General features: G+C 51.1%; 7 protein-coding genes across 7 annotated transcripts; 2 read left to right on the top strand and 5 right to left on the bottom strand.

Moving 5' to 3' along the window:
• Positions 1–601: 601 nt before the first annotated feature.
• Positions 602–2,621, bottom strand: PMZ80_002740 (uncharacterized protein; the record flags this gene model as incomplete). The annotated part of the gene is made up of 2 exons (XM_064871172.1): positions 602–1,822; positions 1,869–2,621. The coding sequence occupies 2 exons, from the start codon at positions 2,619–2,621 to the stop codon at positions 602–604; spliced, it is 1,974 nt and encodes a 657-aa protein (XP_064733625.1).
• Positions 2,622–2,717: 96 nt separating this feature from the next.
• On the bottom strand, positions 2,718–3,201 carry PMZ80_002739 (uncharacterized protein; the record flags this gene model as incomplete). The annotated part of the gene is made up of 3 exons (XM_064871171.1): positions 2,718–2,951; positions 3,031–3,045; positions 3,193–3,201. The coding sequence occupies 3 exons, from the start codon at positions 3,199–3,201 to the stop codon at positions 2,718–2,720; spliced, it is 258 nt and encodes an 85-aa protein (XP_064733624.1).
• A 327-nt stretch (positions 3,202–3,528) lies between these two features.
• Positions 3,529–6,359, bottom strand: KAR3 (kinesin-like nuclear fusion protein; the record flags this gene model as incomplete). Its single annotated transcript, XM_064871170.1, has 2 exons — positions 3,529–5,744; positions 5,804–6,359. The coding sequence occupies 2 exons, from the start codon at positions 6,357–6,359 to the stop codon at positions 3,529–3,531; spliced, it is 2,772 nt and encodes a 923-aa protein (XP_064733623.1).
• Positions 6,360–7,214: 855 nt separating this feature from the next.
• Positions 7,215–8,545, bottom strand: PMZ80_002737 (uncharacterized protein; the record flags this gene model as incomplete). Its single annotated transcript, XM_064871169.1, has 2 exons — positions 7,215–8,399; positions 8,468–8,545. 2 exons carry the CDS (start codon positions 8,543–8,545, stop codon positions 7,215–7,217), a joined length of 1,263 nt encoding a protein of 420 aa, XP_064733622.1.
• Positions 8,546–9,279: 734 nt separating this feature from the next.
• On the top strand, positions 9,280–9,999 carry RPL17B (60S ribosomal protein L17B; the record flags this gene model as incomplete). The annotated part of the gene is made up of 3 exons (XM_064871168.1): positions 9,280–9,282; positions 9,332–9,548; positions 9,659–9,999. 3 exons carry the CDS (start codon positions 9,280–9,282, stop codon positions 9,997–9,999), a joined length of 561 nt encoding a protein of 186 aa, XP_064733621.1.
• A 598-nt stretch (positions 10,000–10,597) lies between these two features.
• On the top strand, positions 10,598–11,455 carry PMZ80_002735 (uncharacterized protein; the record flags this gene model as incomplete). Its single annotated transcript, XM_064871167.1, has 1 exon — positions 10,598–11,455. One exon carries the CDS (start codon positions 10,598–10,600, stop codon positions 11,453–11,455), a length of 858 nt encoding a protein of 285 aa, XP_064733620.1.
• A 1,855-nt stretch (positions 11,456–13,310) lies between these two features.
• On the bottom strand, positions 13,311–16,115 carry PMZ80_002734 (uncharacterized protein; the record flags this gene model as incomplete). Its single annotated transcript, XM_064871166.1, has 1 exon — positions 13,311–16,115. The coding sequence occupies one exon, from the start codon at positions 16,113–16,115 to the stop codon at positions 13,311–13,313; it is 2,805 nt and encodes a 934-aa protein (XP_064733619.1).
• Positions 16,116–17,330: the final 1,215 nt, after the last annotated feature.

Here is a 17,330-nt window from a genome sequence, read left to right as displayed (position 1 = left end):
CTGCCTGAGGCAGCAATAACCTTCAGCTCCTATCTTACATAAGAAAGGTACTGATTCGTAATCACCATTAGAGTATCGGACGAGAGTAAACGAGCTGTGTAATTGGACATTAGTGATCGCTCTTTCGGGATATTGAATGCTCCCTCAGACATACAGGATCGATCAGCTAGGGTTGGAATCTGGATATCGAATATGGGAGAGCTGTAGTCTTCTTGCAACGACTCATGCTAATCTATGCGAGTCAGCGAGAGGAAGCTGAAGCTGATTGATCTCCGCCCCATTGCCTTTCCATGCTCCAGGAGGAAAACCAAGCTGGCCAAATCAGCTTTCAATATTCGTGTCGGGAGCACCCCAGTACATTAATTCGATACAATCCTCATAGTCACATATCCGCTGGATCGAGCGCGTTCCACAAAGTGTAACAAAATCTGGCGTGATACAATCCGGCTTTCGGGAGCACGCCAGTGCTCGTAAGCAAGGTTGTCTGATACTCCAGCAACGTTAATTTTCTGCCGACGGCCATAGAAAGGCCCAGCTAACCCGAGTTCAGGCTGCCATGATCTGCAACGAACCTGGAACCATCCCGGAACATGTTCAGAACTCATCGTGACCACCTCCACTCTCTCTTCAAATTCGCGATCTCCTTGTCCACAGGCCATCCATGCTTCGCATCCAGTTCCTCGAGGAGACGAAGCAACGCCTCCTGCTCGGTCCTATCAGTAAAGTGTTCCCCGAACATAGCGATGGCATTGTATGCCTGAACCAGACATGGCTGCGTCTGGTCTGTACTTTTCGCCACGCCACAAAGTTGAATCACTATATCTCTCACTTCCTCCGACACTTTGCGTTGCGCAGCTGCTGCGCCAATGCCGGGCCCAATGCCATCGAGATTGGGATTGTATACCGTGAGAAGGACTCGAGCGAAGTGGAAATATAGCATTCCCATGGCATTGACTTCATGTACATACCAGATCTGTGGGAAGACTTCTCCTTTTGACCTATCTGGCTCTTTTCTGTGGTAATGAGAGAACGATAGTGGCCGAGCCTCTTCCCACCTTGTCTCAAAATCTTTGAGCTCTTGCCAGCGTGAGCACCTTATCTCTAAGTCCCTGAGCTCTTGCCAGCGAGGGATCCTTTGCGGGCCAGACTGAGCACGTGAAAAACAGAACTGCAGGACATTGGCGTAATGGTAGAGATGGCGATCAGTCCACGTGCTGTCATCTGCATCGTCGAAGCCATCTAGCAACTTCCATGCTTGTAGCGGAAGATTTACCTCTTCGCGCTTCAGTAAGGCGCGCTGGCACTCTTGCCTTAGTGCTATGCGGAAGGAGCTATGCTGGTAAGATTTCAAATATGGCTCCGCCAAATTTCGCACGTTCTTGAATGCTCCTGGCACCTTGAAGTCATAGTGATCATAGGAAACCTGGAACAGATCAGGTTTTGCTTGTGCCGTGACGAACAGTTGAAACTCGCGCACGACCCTTTCTTGTGACGTCCCCGTAACCAATTCGTCAAGCTCTTCATAGAAGCGGATGATCACTGTCGAGGCTAGCATGTCTTCATCACGTGCATGCGCATCATTGTCACAGAGAGCACGTAGGTATGCTGTCGTGGCTTGGTAGTACTTTATAGTTGAGACCTGGTTGAGATCTGGTAGATCCCAGCCTGCATAGTGGATAGTTCTGCTCGGTGACCTGAGCCTCGAGACGTAGCGAAGGTGAAGAGCTGCAGCAGAGAAGATCGCATTGAGTAGAGGTGGACATTTTCGTGCTCGTTGGGGGACGGCTGATGTAAACTGCCGCGTAGGATCTCCAACGTCGAGCTGTCATGGTCAGCATCTGATTAATACTGCTTGCATATATACTCACCCATGGTCCTAGTACGTCGATATAGTATTTGAACAAGCATACGCACTGCTGCGTTGTGTACTGATTAGGCCACCTGAAATTCTTTTTCCAGCTCGCGAAGCTCAGTAATGGTTCGTCTGGTATCTTTGCTGCTTCGCTATCAGCTAACCTGGCGTATTCTGCTTCGATCCTTCGAGTCTCATTTGCTTCCGTGGGGGACGCATAGTTGTAATATGTTGAGCTGTGGTAGGAGGAGTTCGAAGGAGAGTTTCGAACAGGTAAATGGTTCTGCAATTCTTGACTGATAGGTGGGAGCTGAATTGGTCGGTAATGCTCGGATGGTGTCGTTGAGTCGTTGGTTCTTCTCCTTTTCGCGCCAGAGAAAGACAAGATGTTGTCAAAGGATGCCGGACTGACATACGTGGGAGATTTGGTCGCAGTTTCGAATCTCCCTATGCTCTGTTGTCGAGGCGAATGACTCGTGGTCTCCAAGCGTGGTGGTTGAGGGAAGCTAATGGAGCTGTCAACGCTGCTCGGTGGTCGTGGTGCTGACTTTGGTCGCTCTGCTGTCGGAATGGGCTCGGGCTCCGGGTCGTCGACAGAGTAGAAATTCTCGAGCTCCGCCGTCTGATCGACAATTTGGATCTTAGCTAGATAGTGCTTGTGGTTAGCAAGATACTCAGGGTACAAAGAGCAGGCAGCGAGCAGTTGCGGAGGTTGGGGGCTGGAGTATGAGCAGGCGGGTATGATGTAGCACGCTATTGGCTCGGTCATGTTGACGAGGCAGGCGCGAGGTGACTCAAGACTATCATAGCACTTCTTGATGCAGATGTCGCGGCTGAAGGCGTCACCTACCATTCTTAGAAAAGCCTAACCATACTTGATCCTTTGAAAACTGCTTCTCATATTGAGCACTCGACCCGTCACGAAATTTCCTTTGGCCTTTGGTGCGACAGCACCTCTGGCCAGTTCGCTCGCATTGTAAGCATCTGGGACGGTGGTCGTCGCCTTGATGTTCATTAGCCATATTCCGAAGAGGCTGATGGCAGGTGCATAGTGGCGGATAAGATGTCCATCACCTGTGCCGCATGCATTGAGCGTGCCCTGCAGGATGAAATGGTAGACGACGGAAAGGAACGATCAAAGGCGCATTGACCCGAGTAGCGAAGAGAAAAGGACGTACATTTGAGATGACGGTCTGGGTAAAAGACATCAGTCAACAGCCGATAATGATAGAGAGGCTCACTGACTTCGACATTCTTCACAAGGATCGTCTACCTTATTTGTCGTTCCTGGCATAACGCTCGGTCCACCAGCAAAAGTATGACGGCGAGAGAAAGTTCACGTAGGACATGTTGACAGGAAGGCGGGAGTGCCTGCCTTTTGAGAACCGAAGAGGCAACTCCCAGTCCCAAGTGGAGAGGCACCAAAAGTTGAGAGGGGCACTTTCCCCAGACTTTGCTGGTGTTTGCGCGCTTGCCATGAATACAGCCGCGCCGACTGGTCAGCATATTGTGCTTAGGCATCGCGTTAAGATAAGCGAGACGCGTCAAGCAATTTATGCAAAATTCGATGGATTGGGAGCTCGACAAAAGTACGCTATCATAACAGTCATCAAGAAGTCATCAAAGAGACCAACAAGTCCAAGTCGCTCAACGCACAAATAAGCAGTGCCGCGGACCTATTTCACCTTCTTCGCGACACCAACCCTCGTCCTACTGACTTTCTCCGCGAACTTCAAACTTGTGATCGTCTCACCGAGACACCTCTTCTCCGGTGCAACCATAACAAACATGAGCGTTTTGCAGTTTCCGCCCAGACTCAATTGCAATAGATATGTCAGCTTGCTGTTGCGGTAAGGTATGTGCGCCGTCGACAAACTATCGCGGTTGTTGGTCAGGCTGGCTCGGGAATCTGCGCCCGCTGCATGTCCCTGGCCGAGCGCACCGATCACATCTCCGAGGCAGGATAGCGACGTATTGATTGATTGGGTTTCCTTGAGACGTTGGCCGGACGTTTCGGCGTTCTTGATGCGTTCCGATCCAGCGAGATCGACGAGATTGAGCGTTCCTTTGCTTTCTTTGCCGGTTACACTATTCCTGCCAACTAGCTTCAGGATAAAGACTGAATGGCTTCGGCTACTTTGCTCATTGGCTTTTGTGGCTGCAACGCTTCTTCTGGCCATTGCTTGTGATAATAGCGACTCGACTTGGTCCTTGTTGTCTAAGCTGAGCTTTGTAGCATTCGTGACTGTGGTCTCTTCATTTTCCATGTCATGGTGAATTTCGAGCTTCTTGGGAGTTTTCTCTTCTCCCAGCAAGTCTCGAAGTTCTTCATTGTAAACTTCGACGAACGACCCTTCCATGGTATACTTCCAGCCGCGATCTTCGAGGTCTTTGCTAGTGCTGTATATTTGGCGCAGAGCTCTTGGGATCATGCCGTCTTCGGAAGACATCGTATATGTCTTGCCTGATCCAGTCTGACCGTAGGCGAAGATGCAGACATTGTACCCATCAAGTGCACTTTGAATGAGCTGACTTATTTCATGGAAGACCTCGTCGTTTGTCTGGCTTGGATCAAACACTCTGTCGAATGAGAATGGCAGTGTCTTCGTTATGTCTTTACCCATAGCATTTTTCTGGTCAAGACCGCGGACCTCAATTTCCGTCGACTCTTCTGGATCCGGGTACTTCATCTTAGCCAGCTCATCGTCGACTGTCAAGGTTGGCCTGACCCGGCAGAAGACGCGGATGTTGCCCTTCAGCTCTTGCACCTGATTGTGCAACCTTCTCCTTATGGCTTCTTCTACCCGCAGCTTCTCCTCGATGGTCTCGGACTTGGCAATAGCTTCGTTCATACGCTTCTCCATGGCCGCGTATGCTTCAGACTGGGACTGATTATCTGACTCGAGATATGCAATCTTTGCTTGTAGTCCTTGACGTGTCGATTCCATGCTCGAAGCGTTGTCGCCAGCACATCTTAGAGATTCGCGGAGGTCGTCGTTGATCTGTCTTTCTCGTTGCAGTACGGGTTCTATTCTTTCAAGCTCAAGCTTTGCTGTTGTGACTTCTTGATCTTTGCGGTCGAGTTCTAGCTGGTGGCGTTGCTTCTCCAGCGCGCCTTGGGTCGATACCTGACTCAGCGCGTCGTTCTTTTTGCAGCGCTCCTTATCTAGCTCTTGCTGATACCTCTGCACAAGGAGTTTCAGCTCATCTCTGTGATCGTTCTTCAGGTTCTCAATCTCGTCTCTTTGCTCCTGGCGCAGAGTTTCGAGGTCTATGCGATGCCCTCGCCGCAATTCTTCCAGCCTGTGTTCGTGGTCTTTCTTCGTTTCTTGCATGCTCTTTTCCATCGCCTCGACCTGATACTGTAAGGTTTGGTTCTCGGACTTGAGTTGTATTATGCTTTCGGTCTGGGAGGAACGTTCTTGTTCGAGCTGGGCCATCTTGTCGCGGTAGTGATTGGTATCTTCTCTTGCGCTGTCGATCTTTGTCTGCGTATCTTGGTACATCTGCTTGTAGTCTTCGAACATCTTCTTGAAGTCATTGTATCTTTCATCTGGGTCAGGTAATTCTATAGAAGTATGCGGTGTTAGAAAATGCCTTGTCTTCGTGGGGGACTTGCGCCTGAGCCTGGGAGTTTCCATCGGAGTAGGGGTTGCGAGGGGCACAGGTGAAGCTTTCGGTATTCTGGTGGGACTTTTGCACTTGGTTGGTGTCTGTGGCAGCTCGACAGGCTCGAGCAAGGAGTCGGACAGGTGGAAGCGGTCTAGCTGGGTGCTTAGACTGACATCTCGGTTCTTGTCGCGGACCTGGATGACTACACTGGAATCCGCCCTGAACTCGCTTGCCTCAGATTGGACATGCTCATAGGCCTTGCTGGGGGAGGCATGCTGGTCTGAGCCATGTCACTCATACTCCTGGGGCCACGCATCTTGGGAAGGGATGTTTGCTTACTCTTGTTTGCATTTGCCTCGTGCGACGCTTGCAAATCTGCTATCGAGTTGGGCCTCGATGCGGCTCCGAACGGTTTATTCGATCCATACGAGGACTTTGGCCTGATCGTGCTGTTGGCAGACTTGAGGGATGCTGGAGGTCTTATGCCTGAATTCAGGCTGCCTGTGTATGAGGAGTTGGAAGTGTTTCTGGAAGATATTGAGCCATTCCGTGAAATGGTGGAGGCGTTTGAGGAAGTGCGGTATAAGGATGTGTTGGAAGGATTCTGGCTAGCTGCGCTCGGTGGTCTTGAGGCACTCGAGGCTGGACGTAGGGGTTCGCCGGCTCGTTCGATGAGAGTCTTTCGCTTTTGGGCAGGTTCAGGCACTGAAAGTCGTAAGCCGAGCACTTGCATGGACAGTGAGCGCAACCCACAGTTTGATCCTTGACGCTTCAATCCAGTTGCGGAGGCAGATGGAGGTGGCATGGCATTTCGAGCGTTGTTGTCAGACTCGGAAAGATCATTCAGAACCCTCATCACGCTGCCCGCCGGCCTTGTCGACGGCTGTGGAAGCATCGAGAGTTGCTGCAGGAGCGTCAGTATACATGTCGCTTCAATCATCGTGCCCTGAGTATACATTTTCCATGCTGATGCGAATGACCTTTGCAAGTGGACTAGGTATTGGCCATGTTATGGATGAGAACCGATGACTCAAGCGCGGATGCTAGATTTGCTTGATGTCTCGGTGGTTTTGCATGTCTTGCGTTTATCCAAGGGAAGGTGCGTCCATGTCGCAGTTGCATGTTTAACATCTACGTATTTACCTTCTTCCTTTTCGGGTTAGATACAGTGGGTCTGCTTGAGCGCGATCAATCACGATACCGGACTTCCGGCAGACCAGTGCAATCACTGTACAACATCTGCACTCTCAGTGTATGTAGCAGATAGACATGACTTGGGGGAGGCAGAATTGTTGAAATCTGATGTGTTCTACCACACGAACTGGCAATCCTTTTATAGATCTTGTAGATATCTTGATTCGAGCTTGATTCTAGCTTCTCAAGGAGCAGCGTACTACATCGCACAGCTGAGTTGACTTTATTCGCCTCCACGGGGAGTATCAAGCTGGCCGCTTACTGGGTATCCTGGGGCATGCCAGTACCCTGTAAGAGCGACTACCAGAACAATAGTAACCGATATATCGAGGTCGATTCGCGGTTCTATAAGACGGCACGTAACGGAAACTCGTCGTGAGCGCATTAAGCACCAATTTTCGCCGCACAGGCGCTCATCTTGAGTTTCCGGGTTGTGGACGTCTACAAGACTCTGATCACGCATCTGGGGAGTACGCCAGTCGTCGGCCTTGTTACTTGTGCGGCCACCTCGATATACCGAGCGGAGACTGACTCGTTATTGTACGCGGCGCCCGGGCTACCAGTCGGCCGTCAACTTCCTGTACTCATCCTCCGGCACTTTGCCCTCACCCTTCTCAATGATCTCATCCAATACCTTCACCAGACCCTGAACTTCCTCTCTTGTATTGTAGTGCAGTAGTGAACATCTGATAACGCCATCATCGCTATCCCTGATCCCAAGCACATCGTCGCATAGCCTTTTGCTATAAAAGTGCCCATTTCGACATCCATATCTCGACTTCGCCTCGACCGCATCAATAACAGCCAATGAGCTATGACCTTTTATCCGAAAACTGATCACAGGCACTCTCAGTCTCCGATCAGAACTCGGCTCACCATAGATCTTGATAATATCAGGCTTACTCCGCAAGAAGCTAAGAAGCACTTCCTGAATCTCCTCTTCCTGTTTCGAGATGGCATCCCAGCCCACTTTCTGCAGATATGAGACGATTTCCGGCACAGCTTGGACACACTCGTAATTTGCCGCAGCGAGACCAAGCATCTCTTCCAACGTTTTGCCAGGCTTGAAGTAATGACCAAGGCTCACCAATTCCTTCTGAGCCTTCTCGCTGACGTACAACATCGCAACATGCGGTCCGTAAACTTTGTACCAGGAGAAGGAGTAAAAGTCGATGCCCAATTGCTTAACGTCGATTGATACATGCGGAGCATAAGCAACAGCATCAACGCAGAACATTGCTCGCGGACTTGTTTCGTGAATCACCTTCGCTAGCGGCGCAATATCTGTTACTGAGCCGAGGATGTTCGATGTGTGAGTGCAAGTGACCAAGCGTGTCTTGTCGGAGAGAAGCTTCTTCAAATCCTCAGGGATAAGCTTTGGGTTCGACGTGGTATTCTGAGACGGCACCCACCACTTGACTGTCAATCCTTTCCATTCTGCTAGTTGTACCCAGGACGCAATATTTGCCTCATGGTCCAGCTTCGAGATGACGAGTTCATCGCCAGGTTGTGTCTTCAGAGCCACAGACACATTGCGGAACATCTGTGTTGTCGATGGCCCGAAGACCACTTCTTCAGGCTTGGCATTGATATAGGTAGCTCCTGCTGCATGGCCAGCGGAAAAGAGGGCCGTGCTAGTCTGTGCTACTGGGTAACTTGCGCCAAGTTGGACGTTGGTAGTTGTGAGATATGTTGTGATGCTATCGATGACAGACTTCAGGACTTGGGCACCCCCAGCGTTCTGAAGTTGTGGTCAGTAGGCGTCTCGAAGGATGCATGTAACTCAGCCAATAGTATCATAGTACTCACGTCCATGAACACCTGTTTCTGGCCGAGCGCTGGGAAAGCAGCTCTTGCCGCCGCGACATCGAAGCCTGCGTCGCCCATCGTAGGAGTCTTTGGATCACTGCAAATCAGAACTAGGAAGCAGCACTGTGTAAGAAGAGTCGTTCTTGCATACGATTACAGCATCATGCTTTTCGGAGAACTGCACCAGATCCTGTTGGGAAGGTCACATCAACTTCCCCTCATAGGCTGCAATATGTCGCTCGCTTGAGTAATCTCGAAACTATCGTGAACAGACGGGCATATTCTGGATATCTCGTTTCATGCGCCCAAGGCTTTCTGCGCATATCGAATCACGAAGTGGTTTGACATGATCGGTGACTTAAGGCGTCGGTCTTGGAGAGTGTTCGGCCAGGAATAGTGAGCAACGACACAAGCCTTCGAGTTAAGCTCCTTTCTGGCACGTCATATCATCCAGCGACTGCATAGCGGTGCTCTTGAGCACCGGAAAGTCATCGAGCTTGCTGGTCGGCCAGAGTATTCCGGAGATGTAGGTAATCCCATCAAAGATTAAGGACAGCAGGCGAGAGTCTGGCAAGTTCTGGTAATGTAGAAGGTCGCGTGAGTTTCCATGCCCGTAAGCTATTAGAACAGATTCAGGGAAAGTGCTACCGGGTCAGTCACGTGTTTGTGGTTCGCCTAAAGCTGCTTCGAGATCTGCAACTTTTGGCTTGAATTTCTGGCTTGGCAGTTGCGCACTCTGATTTTCGTAGAGCCGACGACACCACTACACCTCCTCCCACCGACCACGATTCAACCACACCGAACACGTCAAAATGGTACATATGACCGTTATCTCGTGGCAAACAGTGGCTCACCATTTAACAGGTTCGATACGGTCCCCAGGACAGAATTTCGTCCGCAAAGTCGGCAAAGAGCCGTGGCTCCTACCTTCGAGTATCCTTCAAGAACACACGAGAGACCGCACAGGCTATCAATGGCTGGAAATTGGATCGCGCCCTCAAGTATCTCGAGAATGTGCAGGAATTGAAGGAGGCTGTCCCGATGCGAAGATATGCTGGTAGCACTGGTCGAAGCGCACAAGGTATGCTACTTCCACAGACAAGGGTCGCAAGCGGTTATGGCTAGAAGTGGCGTTGGCGACATAGGGTCGGGGGTGTAATAGAGCAAGGTCGCTGACAATTTGATCTACAGGCAAGAACTTTGGCGTTTCGAAAGCCCGACACCCAGTCAAGTCAGCCGAATTCCTCCTCGGTCTCCTCAAGAACGCTGAGGCCAACGCCGATGCCAAGGGCCTCAACACCGACAACCTGTTGGTCAAGCACATCCAAGTCAACCAGGCACCGAAGCAGCGACGACGAACTTACCGAGCTCACGGTCGAATCAACCCGTACATGAGCAACCCATGCCACATCGAGTTGATCCTGACCGAAGGTGAGGAGGCTGTCACAAAGGGCGAGGAGACCGCTGTTAGCAAGAAGATGAACTCCAGGCAACGAGGTGCGGCTAGAAGACGTGCCATTACTTCTTCGTAGACGATGTGGGAGGGGAAGAAGATGGTTCGGCGAGATGATGTGCAGCATGAGGGTTTTGGCGAACTGTTTCTACGAGGACGGAGAATTTGAACGCTCGCTTGATAAGCAGCGTGCATCTTCATTATGGCAGAGAAGTCATGACATCTTAAGTGCGTATATCAAGCGCTGTGGTCTATAAGGCATGAGAAGTACGACCAAAGAAAGCAAGACACAACCACATCATGATACAACATCTTCAGCCTGCGCCTTCCTCATCATGAATGACTTGGGCAGCTTCCAGCGTCAATCATCTCTCGGTCGAACCTGCCATTGGTTTGCATGGCCCATACGCTTGAATCGCTTTCTTGATGCACCACGAACTGGAAGACTTGAGGTGTAGTAACTGTTCCATTGTGCATGTATTCATTCTTGATTATTCTCCATGCATCTCAATCTTTGACATTGTTATTAGTGACAGACAGCAGCAATTTATTTCCCTTTCGCGCCTAGAACTCGTTCGACTTTCGTTTACACTCTTTCCTTGCGACTGCTCGCCCCGAATGAGGTCAACCTCCACAACTCTTTGTCGTGTCAACCATCGACTCGATCGAAAAGCAACATGGATCTGCCTGGAAATCACACGGAGCCAGACAGAGTCCCCTACTACAAGAAGCGAGGCCACACCGCATCCACCTTTCTCCTCCAGAGCCGTCGAGAACTCCTGACACGACTGCCAGTGCAACATGCCATGCGGGAGAGAACCGGCCCCAGTGGCATGCTGCGCCAAAGACGCTTACCAGCAATTCCACGACCTGCATTCACCGACGAAGAGATCAGAGAAATCAAGAAGCACCGTAACGAGGTTGCCGCAGATCCAGATCATGCCCATTCTCATCTCCAGAGATCTCAACTTGTAAACATGTGGAACGCAGATTGTGACCATGAAGGACAGTGGAAGGAGTATGACCAGGCTCAGCCTATCATGGAAGAAAGAAGAGAATATTCAGGCTTACCCGATGAAGTCTTCGACAGCCACGACATTGTCGGCGAGAAGAGAAAACGAATCGTTTCCTCCAACCATGAACAGCCACCTGCCACACCTAAGATGAGGTTTCTGGATGAGGACGATGATATGATCACCGAGGCTGGAGATTTCGAAGAAGGAGAGATCGACGAGAACGTGATGCAAAGCATCGAAGACATAAATCAACAGCTGCGAGAACAAAATGAAGCATTGCGACTGTTGATCGAAAACGGGATGAGTAGTTCTCCTCCAGAAGCACCGCCTTCACCACCCGAATCGGACACATCCGAGCAATCAACTGACGACGGAGAAGCTGTGGGCCATCATGTTGATACTTCGCTCGACACAAGAGCAAGCAGTCCAAACACTAGCCCTGATGAGACATCATCAATGGAATACCTCGAGCCGTCGCGGAACGGTTCGTCGTCGTCAGAAGGGGAACAGCAGCATTAGTTTTGGCGGCTGATAGACTCATTGGAGAACGGACCCGCAGAGATGCTTGCTAAAAACGCGTGGCAGCCGTTCAAAGGGCTATTGTGGGACGTCAGGATCAGGTACTGCCGGTGCGGTGATATTTCTGAGTAGGCGAAGTTATGGCCCAACTTGTTGCATTTTGAGAGGCGTTTAAGGACAGGACTTAGATCAGACATCATGAGCACAGCTGCGTTGAAAGTATGGAACTTCCTCTCAAGGACAATAAAAGCGCTAGACTGTTTTTACTCTAGCGCCTAACGTCACTAAACAGCTTGTGACCCAGTATCTACTTTTGACCCGGGTAAACGAATCGTGCCTCGCTACCACGACGCCTTTGATTTAATCACTATGAAATCTATATGAGGAGGTAAAGAATTCAATTCCCTATCCCAGTAGGTTGTTTTTGTATATCACAAGCCTGTATAATAAAAGTACACGTCGTTGATGGAAGACAGCTTTTTGGGGGTGGTGGTTCGGTCGGAAATCCTCCGCAAAATTAGTATTGGGCCAAAAGCAGATACTGGGTCACAAGCTGTTTAGTGATGTTAAAGGTAGTCTGCTTCGGCGTGCACTGCACGTCAGCTTGCTCTTGTCTTTCAACTTTCTCCAGACTGTCGTCTCCTGCTTCCCATTGCCTCATAAAACATTGCCTACATTACGTTCCTCCCAGTCTTTTGGAACACCCCTGTCGGCCACCAGGCCCCAGATTGGAAGTCTCAGGATAGATTGCAGCGGCGATGGTAATCTTGCTCCAAAAGCATTTCACATTGATCAGCGTCATGCTCTCAGTTGCTCAACCATGTGCGTATCCTTGATCAGCTCCCAGCAGTAATGCGTGACATGTTTCACAACCCCTCTGGTCGTCAACTGCTCACTTTTGTCTTCCTCCCCGAAGCTAACTACCCAGTGGAGTCGGCCTCACGTACACACACAGGATCATTCTGGGACCCCGAGGAACCCCCATACTTCTTTTGCGGCATTACCATCATTGGTCGTAATGCCGGATTTTTGTATTTGACACACAGATAGGGAGCCATGGTGACACAGTGCTCAACCCAGGGTCATTCACGTAGCCTGAGCTCTCGCAGCTTACCCATCACAAAGGGTAATATTTCGTGGTGTACAGTACCTGTGAAAGCAAGACCCAGCAATTTTGGAGGGAAAGTGAAGCACGAAGGATCCTGTTTCTAAGGCGGATGCGCGGGATTCAGGAGCAAGACGGAAGGCATGATCTGTCTGGGCCTAGTGGGAAGGTATGACCCAAGTGATGGAAGGAGGAAGGCACGCACCCGCCGATACACCGGGGTGAGCGGTAAACCTGCCTAAAATTGTGCTTAGAGCGCTCAATCCGGTGTATCGGCGGGTGGCACGATACGACTGAGAAGGAAGGTGAGACCCGGTTCTTGAGGAAGGCACAACGAAGGACATGGCAGTACTACGATCAGAGAGAAAGGCGGGAAGGTACGGCAGTGTTGTTGGACAAAGATGCGATTCCGTGTACGAGGGGGGTACCACGTCGAAGAGGGAGGGATGAAGGTGCGACCCAGCCAATGTGCACTAGGTATCGCGAGTTGTTCTCAGCATGGAAGGAGAGAACGATGAGATTGCTCTGGAGTCTATAGGATACGTCAAGGATCTGATGGTAAACAGCATAAGATGTGATAATATACATTAATTCGTCATTCCCAGGGTATCGAAGCCAAAGATCTCACCTCCATAACAAAAGAAAGAAGCCGAATAGGCAGTTCTGTTTTCCTTCAAGCCAAATCGTCTCTCCAAATGATGGTGCAGCATTGAACCATTCCAGAATGGCAAATCAAGCCCACGTCCCAGCTTAAGCCTGCTCACCCAACAACATCGCTGCACCCTCGTCCCAGCCGCGCTCACGAACGAAGTCTAGCACTGTCGTGCCCGAGTCGTCCTTCTCCTGCAGGTCAACCTGGTTACCTTTCTCAATCAACAACCGTAGAATCTCTGGTTCACCTCGCTCGATAGCCTGCATAACGCCATTCCACCCTCGGTAAACGAGGTTGATGTCTGCGCCTCTGACAAGCAACATTGTGATTCGCTCTGTGTCGCGAGGGCCACGACACCTTCGCAATGCCTTGACGATGGGCAGATGCTCGCCCGGCGCGTTGATGTCAGCACCGGCGTCGTCGAGGAGGTACCGCACTATCTCGGTCCTCTCCTCTCGTAGCGCACTAGTGAGTGGACTGAAGACACCGCCCGTCTTGTCTTCGACGCTGAACCCTGCGGCAACGAGCAGCTTGATACTCTCGAGTTGGTTGGCTACGACAGCCATTTCGATTATCCCCTTTGCGTGGTACCCCTTCGGCAAAGCGGGCAAAATCTTGCGTAGGAGTGAAGGCTTCTTGACTGCCATGTTTATTGGCCAATCCTCCCCTCTGACCGCCGGACTAGCGCCGTGCTTCAGGAGAATATCAACCATCTCCTCGTTGTTTTCGCGGATGGCGGTGGTGAGGGGCGTATGGCCATCGCTATTTCGGTCATTCGGACTAACACCCTGAGCCAGCAGAAAATTCAGCGCATCTTTGTTCTTGTGTTCCACTGCAACGTCTAGGATGCCCTTGGGGGTGTGGAGGTCTGCGCCTGCGGCAATGAGTTCGGGGAGGAAGTGTAGGCGGTTGTGCGATACGCATTTGAAGGCTGGATATTCTGAGGCTGGGACGTTGGGGTCGGCGCCGTGGGCGATGAGGAGGGTTACGATGTCGGTGCGGTCGTCTCGGATGGCAGAGCAGAGGGGTGTGTAGACGCCGTCTTTTTTAACGTTGGGGTCGACGTTGGCTTTGAGTAGGATTTCGACTGCTTCAATGCAATTCATGCTTGTGGCGAGTTCCATTATGCCTGGCGCCATTTTGGACTTTGCGCCGCGGGAGAGGAGGAGGTCGAGGAGGGCAGGAACATGTGTGGCGGGCCAAAGAGGGTGTTTTGGACCGGCAAGGTTGGGGTTGGCGCCGTGGTCGAGGAGCAGCGTGGCGATGTCCAGTCGCTGGATGAACAATGATTCGAGGAGAGGGGTCTTGCCGTGCTTATCCTTTCTGTTTGGGTCTGCTCCAGATGTGAGCATCAGCTCGACGATATCGAGAGGTGCAGTCTTGGTTATAGCTTTGATGAAGCATGTATCGCCGTCTGGTAGGATCGCGTCGACGTCGCCGCCATGATTGAGGTACAGCTCCAGAAACTCGAAGTTGTTTCCAGTGATGGCCATTGCGAGAGCTGATTCCGCGTTGGCGCCTGCAGTCATGTTGGCGTCGGCACCATACTTCAGTAAAATGCTTGCCACTTCCAATAATGACATCTCGGTCGCCGTAAGGAGAGGTGTAAGCCCATCTTTGTCAACGCGGTTAGGATCGGCACCAGAAATCAACAAGAGACGGACGCTTCCGCAGTCTGCATTGACAACTGCTTGACTCAGCAAATTGAGGTCGGCAAGACTCTCTGATGCGACGCGTGTGTCAAGCAGTTCCTCGAGAGCTTGGTGGTTCTTCTGTTGAACTGCAGTCGTCAATGCTGTTCTGAGAGTGGGCGAGCTTGTGTTGGGAGGAGATCTAACAATCCTACGAGATTGAACTGGCGATGGAACGACCCGCCCCCGGTCGTGCGCGTAAGGCTTGGGAGGAGGAGAGGTCCGGTCATATTCATAAGACTTGAGCATGTCCTCAAACTGTATCATAGATTCCACAGTAGTTTGGCTTCCAGCGCTCGACAAGGTGCCCCGACGCGAGTCGTCTGAATCGGTCACGTCTCGGACCATAGATTTGGTAGATCTCTTATCTGAAGAGGCATTCGTGACTTGACTGGTTCTCGGCATTGGCGGCTGTAAATCGAAGTGTCTCTGGCGCTTGCTAAGACTTGTGCTGGGAGGAAACGTGCCCACCGGGCTAGGCAGTGGGCTTGGATTGGTATGCGTGGGCTTGAGCGGCTGATGGAAGGCTGACGGATCGAGCGTGGTATTGTGCCAGTCGGGCAGTGGTGGCAGCTGAGCAAGCTTAGGTGTCTGCTGGGTAGTGATTGTACGCTGAGAATGGCTCGAGGATTCTCTGCTAGGTAGCTTTCGTTGCTGCTCCGGCGCACTTTGAGGCAATTTTTGACCATTGGCTACTTTGAGGGCGGACACCAGACTTGTATATGCGCTACCCATTGATGAAGGTAGGTTTGCATCCCCGAGTATCCATTTGAAGGCAAGTGAGCCCATTCTGAGCGTATCTCGGTCTTTCGCCAGCGAGCCACTTAACTTCTGAATCTCCGAGTCGATATTCATGAGACCCAGACTCTTCGTAAACTTGCTAAACCCCTTCTTCCTTTCGTACGTCAACAGCCTCGACAGCAGCAAGTCGAGAGAGTTGAAGTCGTCAATGGCTTGGTTGACTTTTCCAGTAAGCTCCTTGACCACATCTGCCGGCAATGGGCCTTGCGTGTGCGAAGCGTCCATGAGGCCCGCTTGTATTGGCCATAGTGTCTGGCAGACTTCTAAGAAGTTGATTGCAAGTTCTCGGAACCCATGAGTCTGATGTCCCTTCGAAACAGTCAGATACTCAACAGTGCGCGTTGAGTTGGTGTTAGCCAAGTTTGTCGCTCGTGAGCAGAGCTCGAGTAGCGACGTAGTTACAGCTGCCATGTCTAGTGCTGCTGGCCTGCTGGGATAAAATATTGGAAGATGGGCGTAGCAAGCACAGGCAACAGCAGAAATCGGAGGGAGACGGGACAGATCTCGCGACGATATGGCCCATATAGGGTCAGTCAAGGAGAGCGGGTTTCTGGCTGCATGGTCTGTCTGTACCGTGACCGAGATGATGTACGGAGGTGGCGACACGCTTGGGAGGTCTCGATCGTGATCACACCCGACTTGCTATGGTCAAATCCAAAGCCTGCGGGGACATGGCAAGTTTGATTGGCGCGACATTCTCCATGGGGCCAGTCCCAGACATAACGTCTAATCTTGCTGCGACTATCGAATTCGACACATGGAAGCCACGACATCGTCCCGTGAGGCTAGCTGGAAGTATAGTAGTGTCCATCGGAATATGGGTCCGCTCAACGTACTGTTGGGTGTCAGTCGATGCCTTGGTACTCCGTGAAGATTTAGCTTTTGGTGGAGCGTGGCATCCACGTTTTGGGGCTTGCTGAAAACTTTAAATAACGACATGGGAAGAGCCAGCAAAGTAAAGCTAAGGCAGAGCAACTGCAGAAAGAGCCACCCACGGTAAAGGTGTCTTGTCGCTGGCAGAAGCTTCACGAAGAGCTTCACTGCGTCTCTGCTCTGCGCAGACGCTAGCTTGACTCATTGATTAACAACTCAGTTCGATGTTCCAGGACCAAACCTTCTTGTGGAGCACGTCCTTAGCCCACGAGAACAAAACCTGCGGTTTCTGATGTACAGTATCGCAATAATGTGTACCTGCATACGGAGCCCGACAAGCTGTTTCTCCATCCCTGCTAGACACGAATGGTGCATATCATTAGTGAGTCTGGATTACAAAGTACATGCTTGGCGGCAACTGGCTTCTCTTTTACCATCACGGCACTTGTACTCGTGCATACGTAGGTTGAGTCGAAGTCAATGCCTCCCATCATGAATCCAGAATGCAGAAGCACTCTCTTGTCTCAGTAACATCTTAATGAGGACTTTGTTCTTCTCGTAGGAAGCGAGGTCTGGTCCCGCGCGCTGCCAGTGACGCCATGGATCAGATGCTGCAACTAAGTTGGGGTCAACCTCGCCTAGAGATTAGGCTTGGGGACTCTGTTCCAAGCACGCAATGATCCTTGCAGGTGCATGACGAATACGTAGACATGAAGCCCTTGATGTGGTGATACGGAGTCCTAGACTGTGGCT

The sequence above is a fragment of the Knufia obscura genome, assembly GCF_036327395.1.
Source record: "Knufia obscura strain CCFEE 5817 isolate CBS 148926 chromosome Unknown scaffold_2, whole genome shotgun sequence".
Classification (NCBI taxonomy): domain Eukaryota; kingdom Fungi; phylum Ascomycota; class Eurotiomycetes; order Chaetothyriales; family Trichomeriaceae; genus Knufia; species Knufia obscura.
This window is presented reverse-complemented; position numbering and strand designations above follow the sequence as displayed.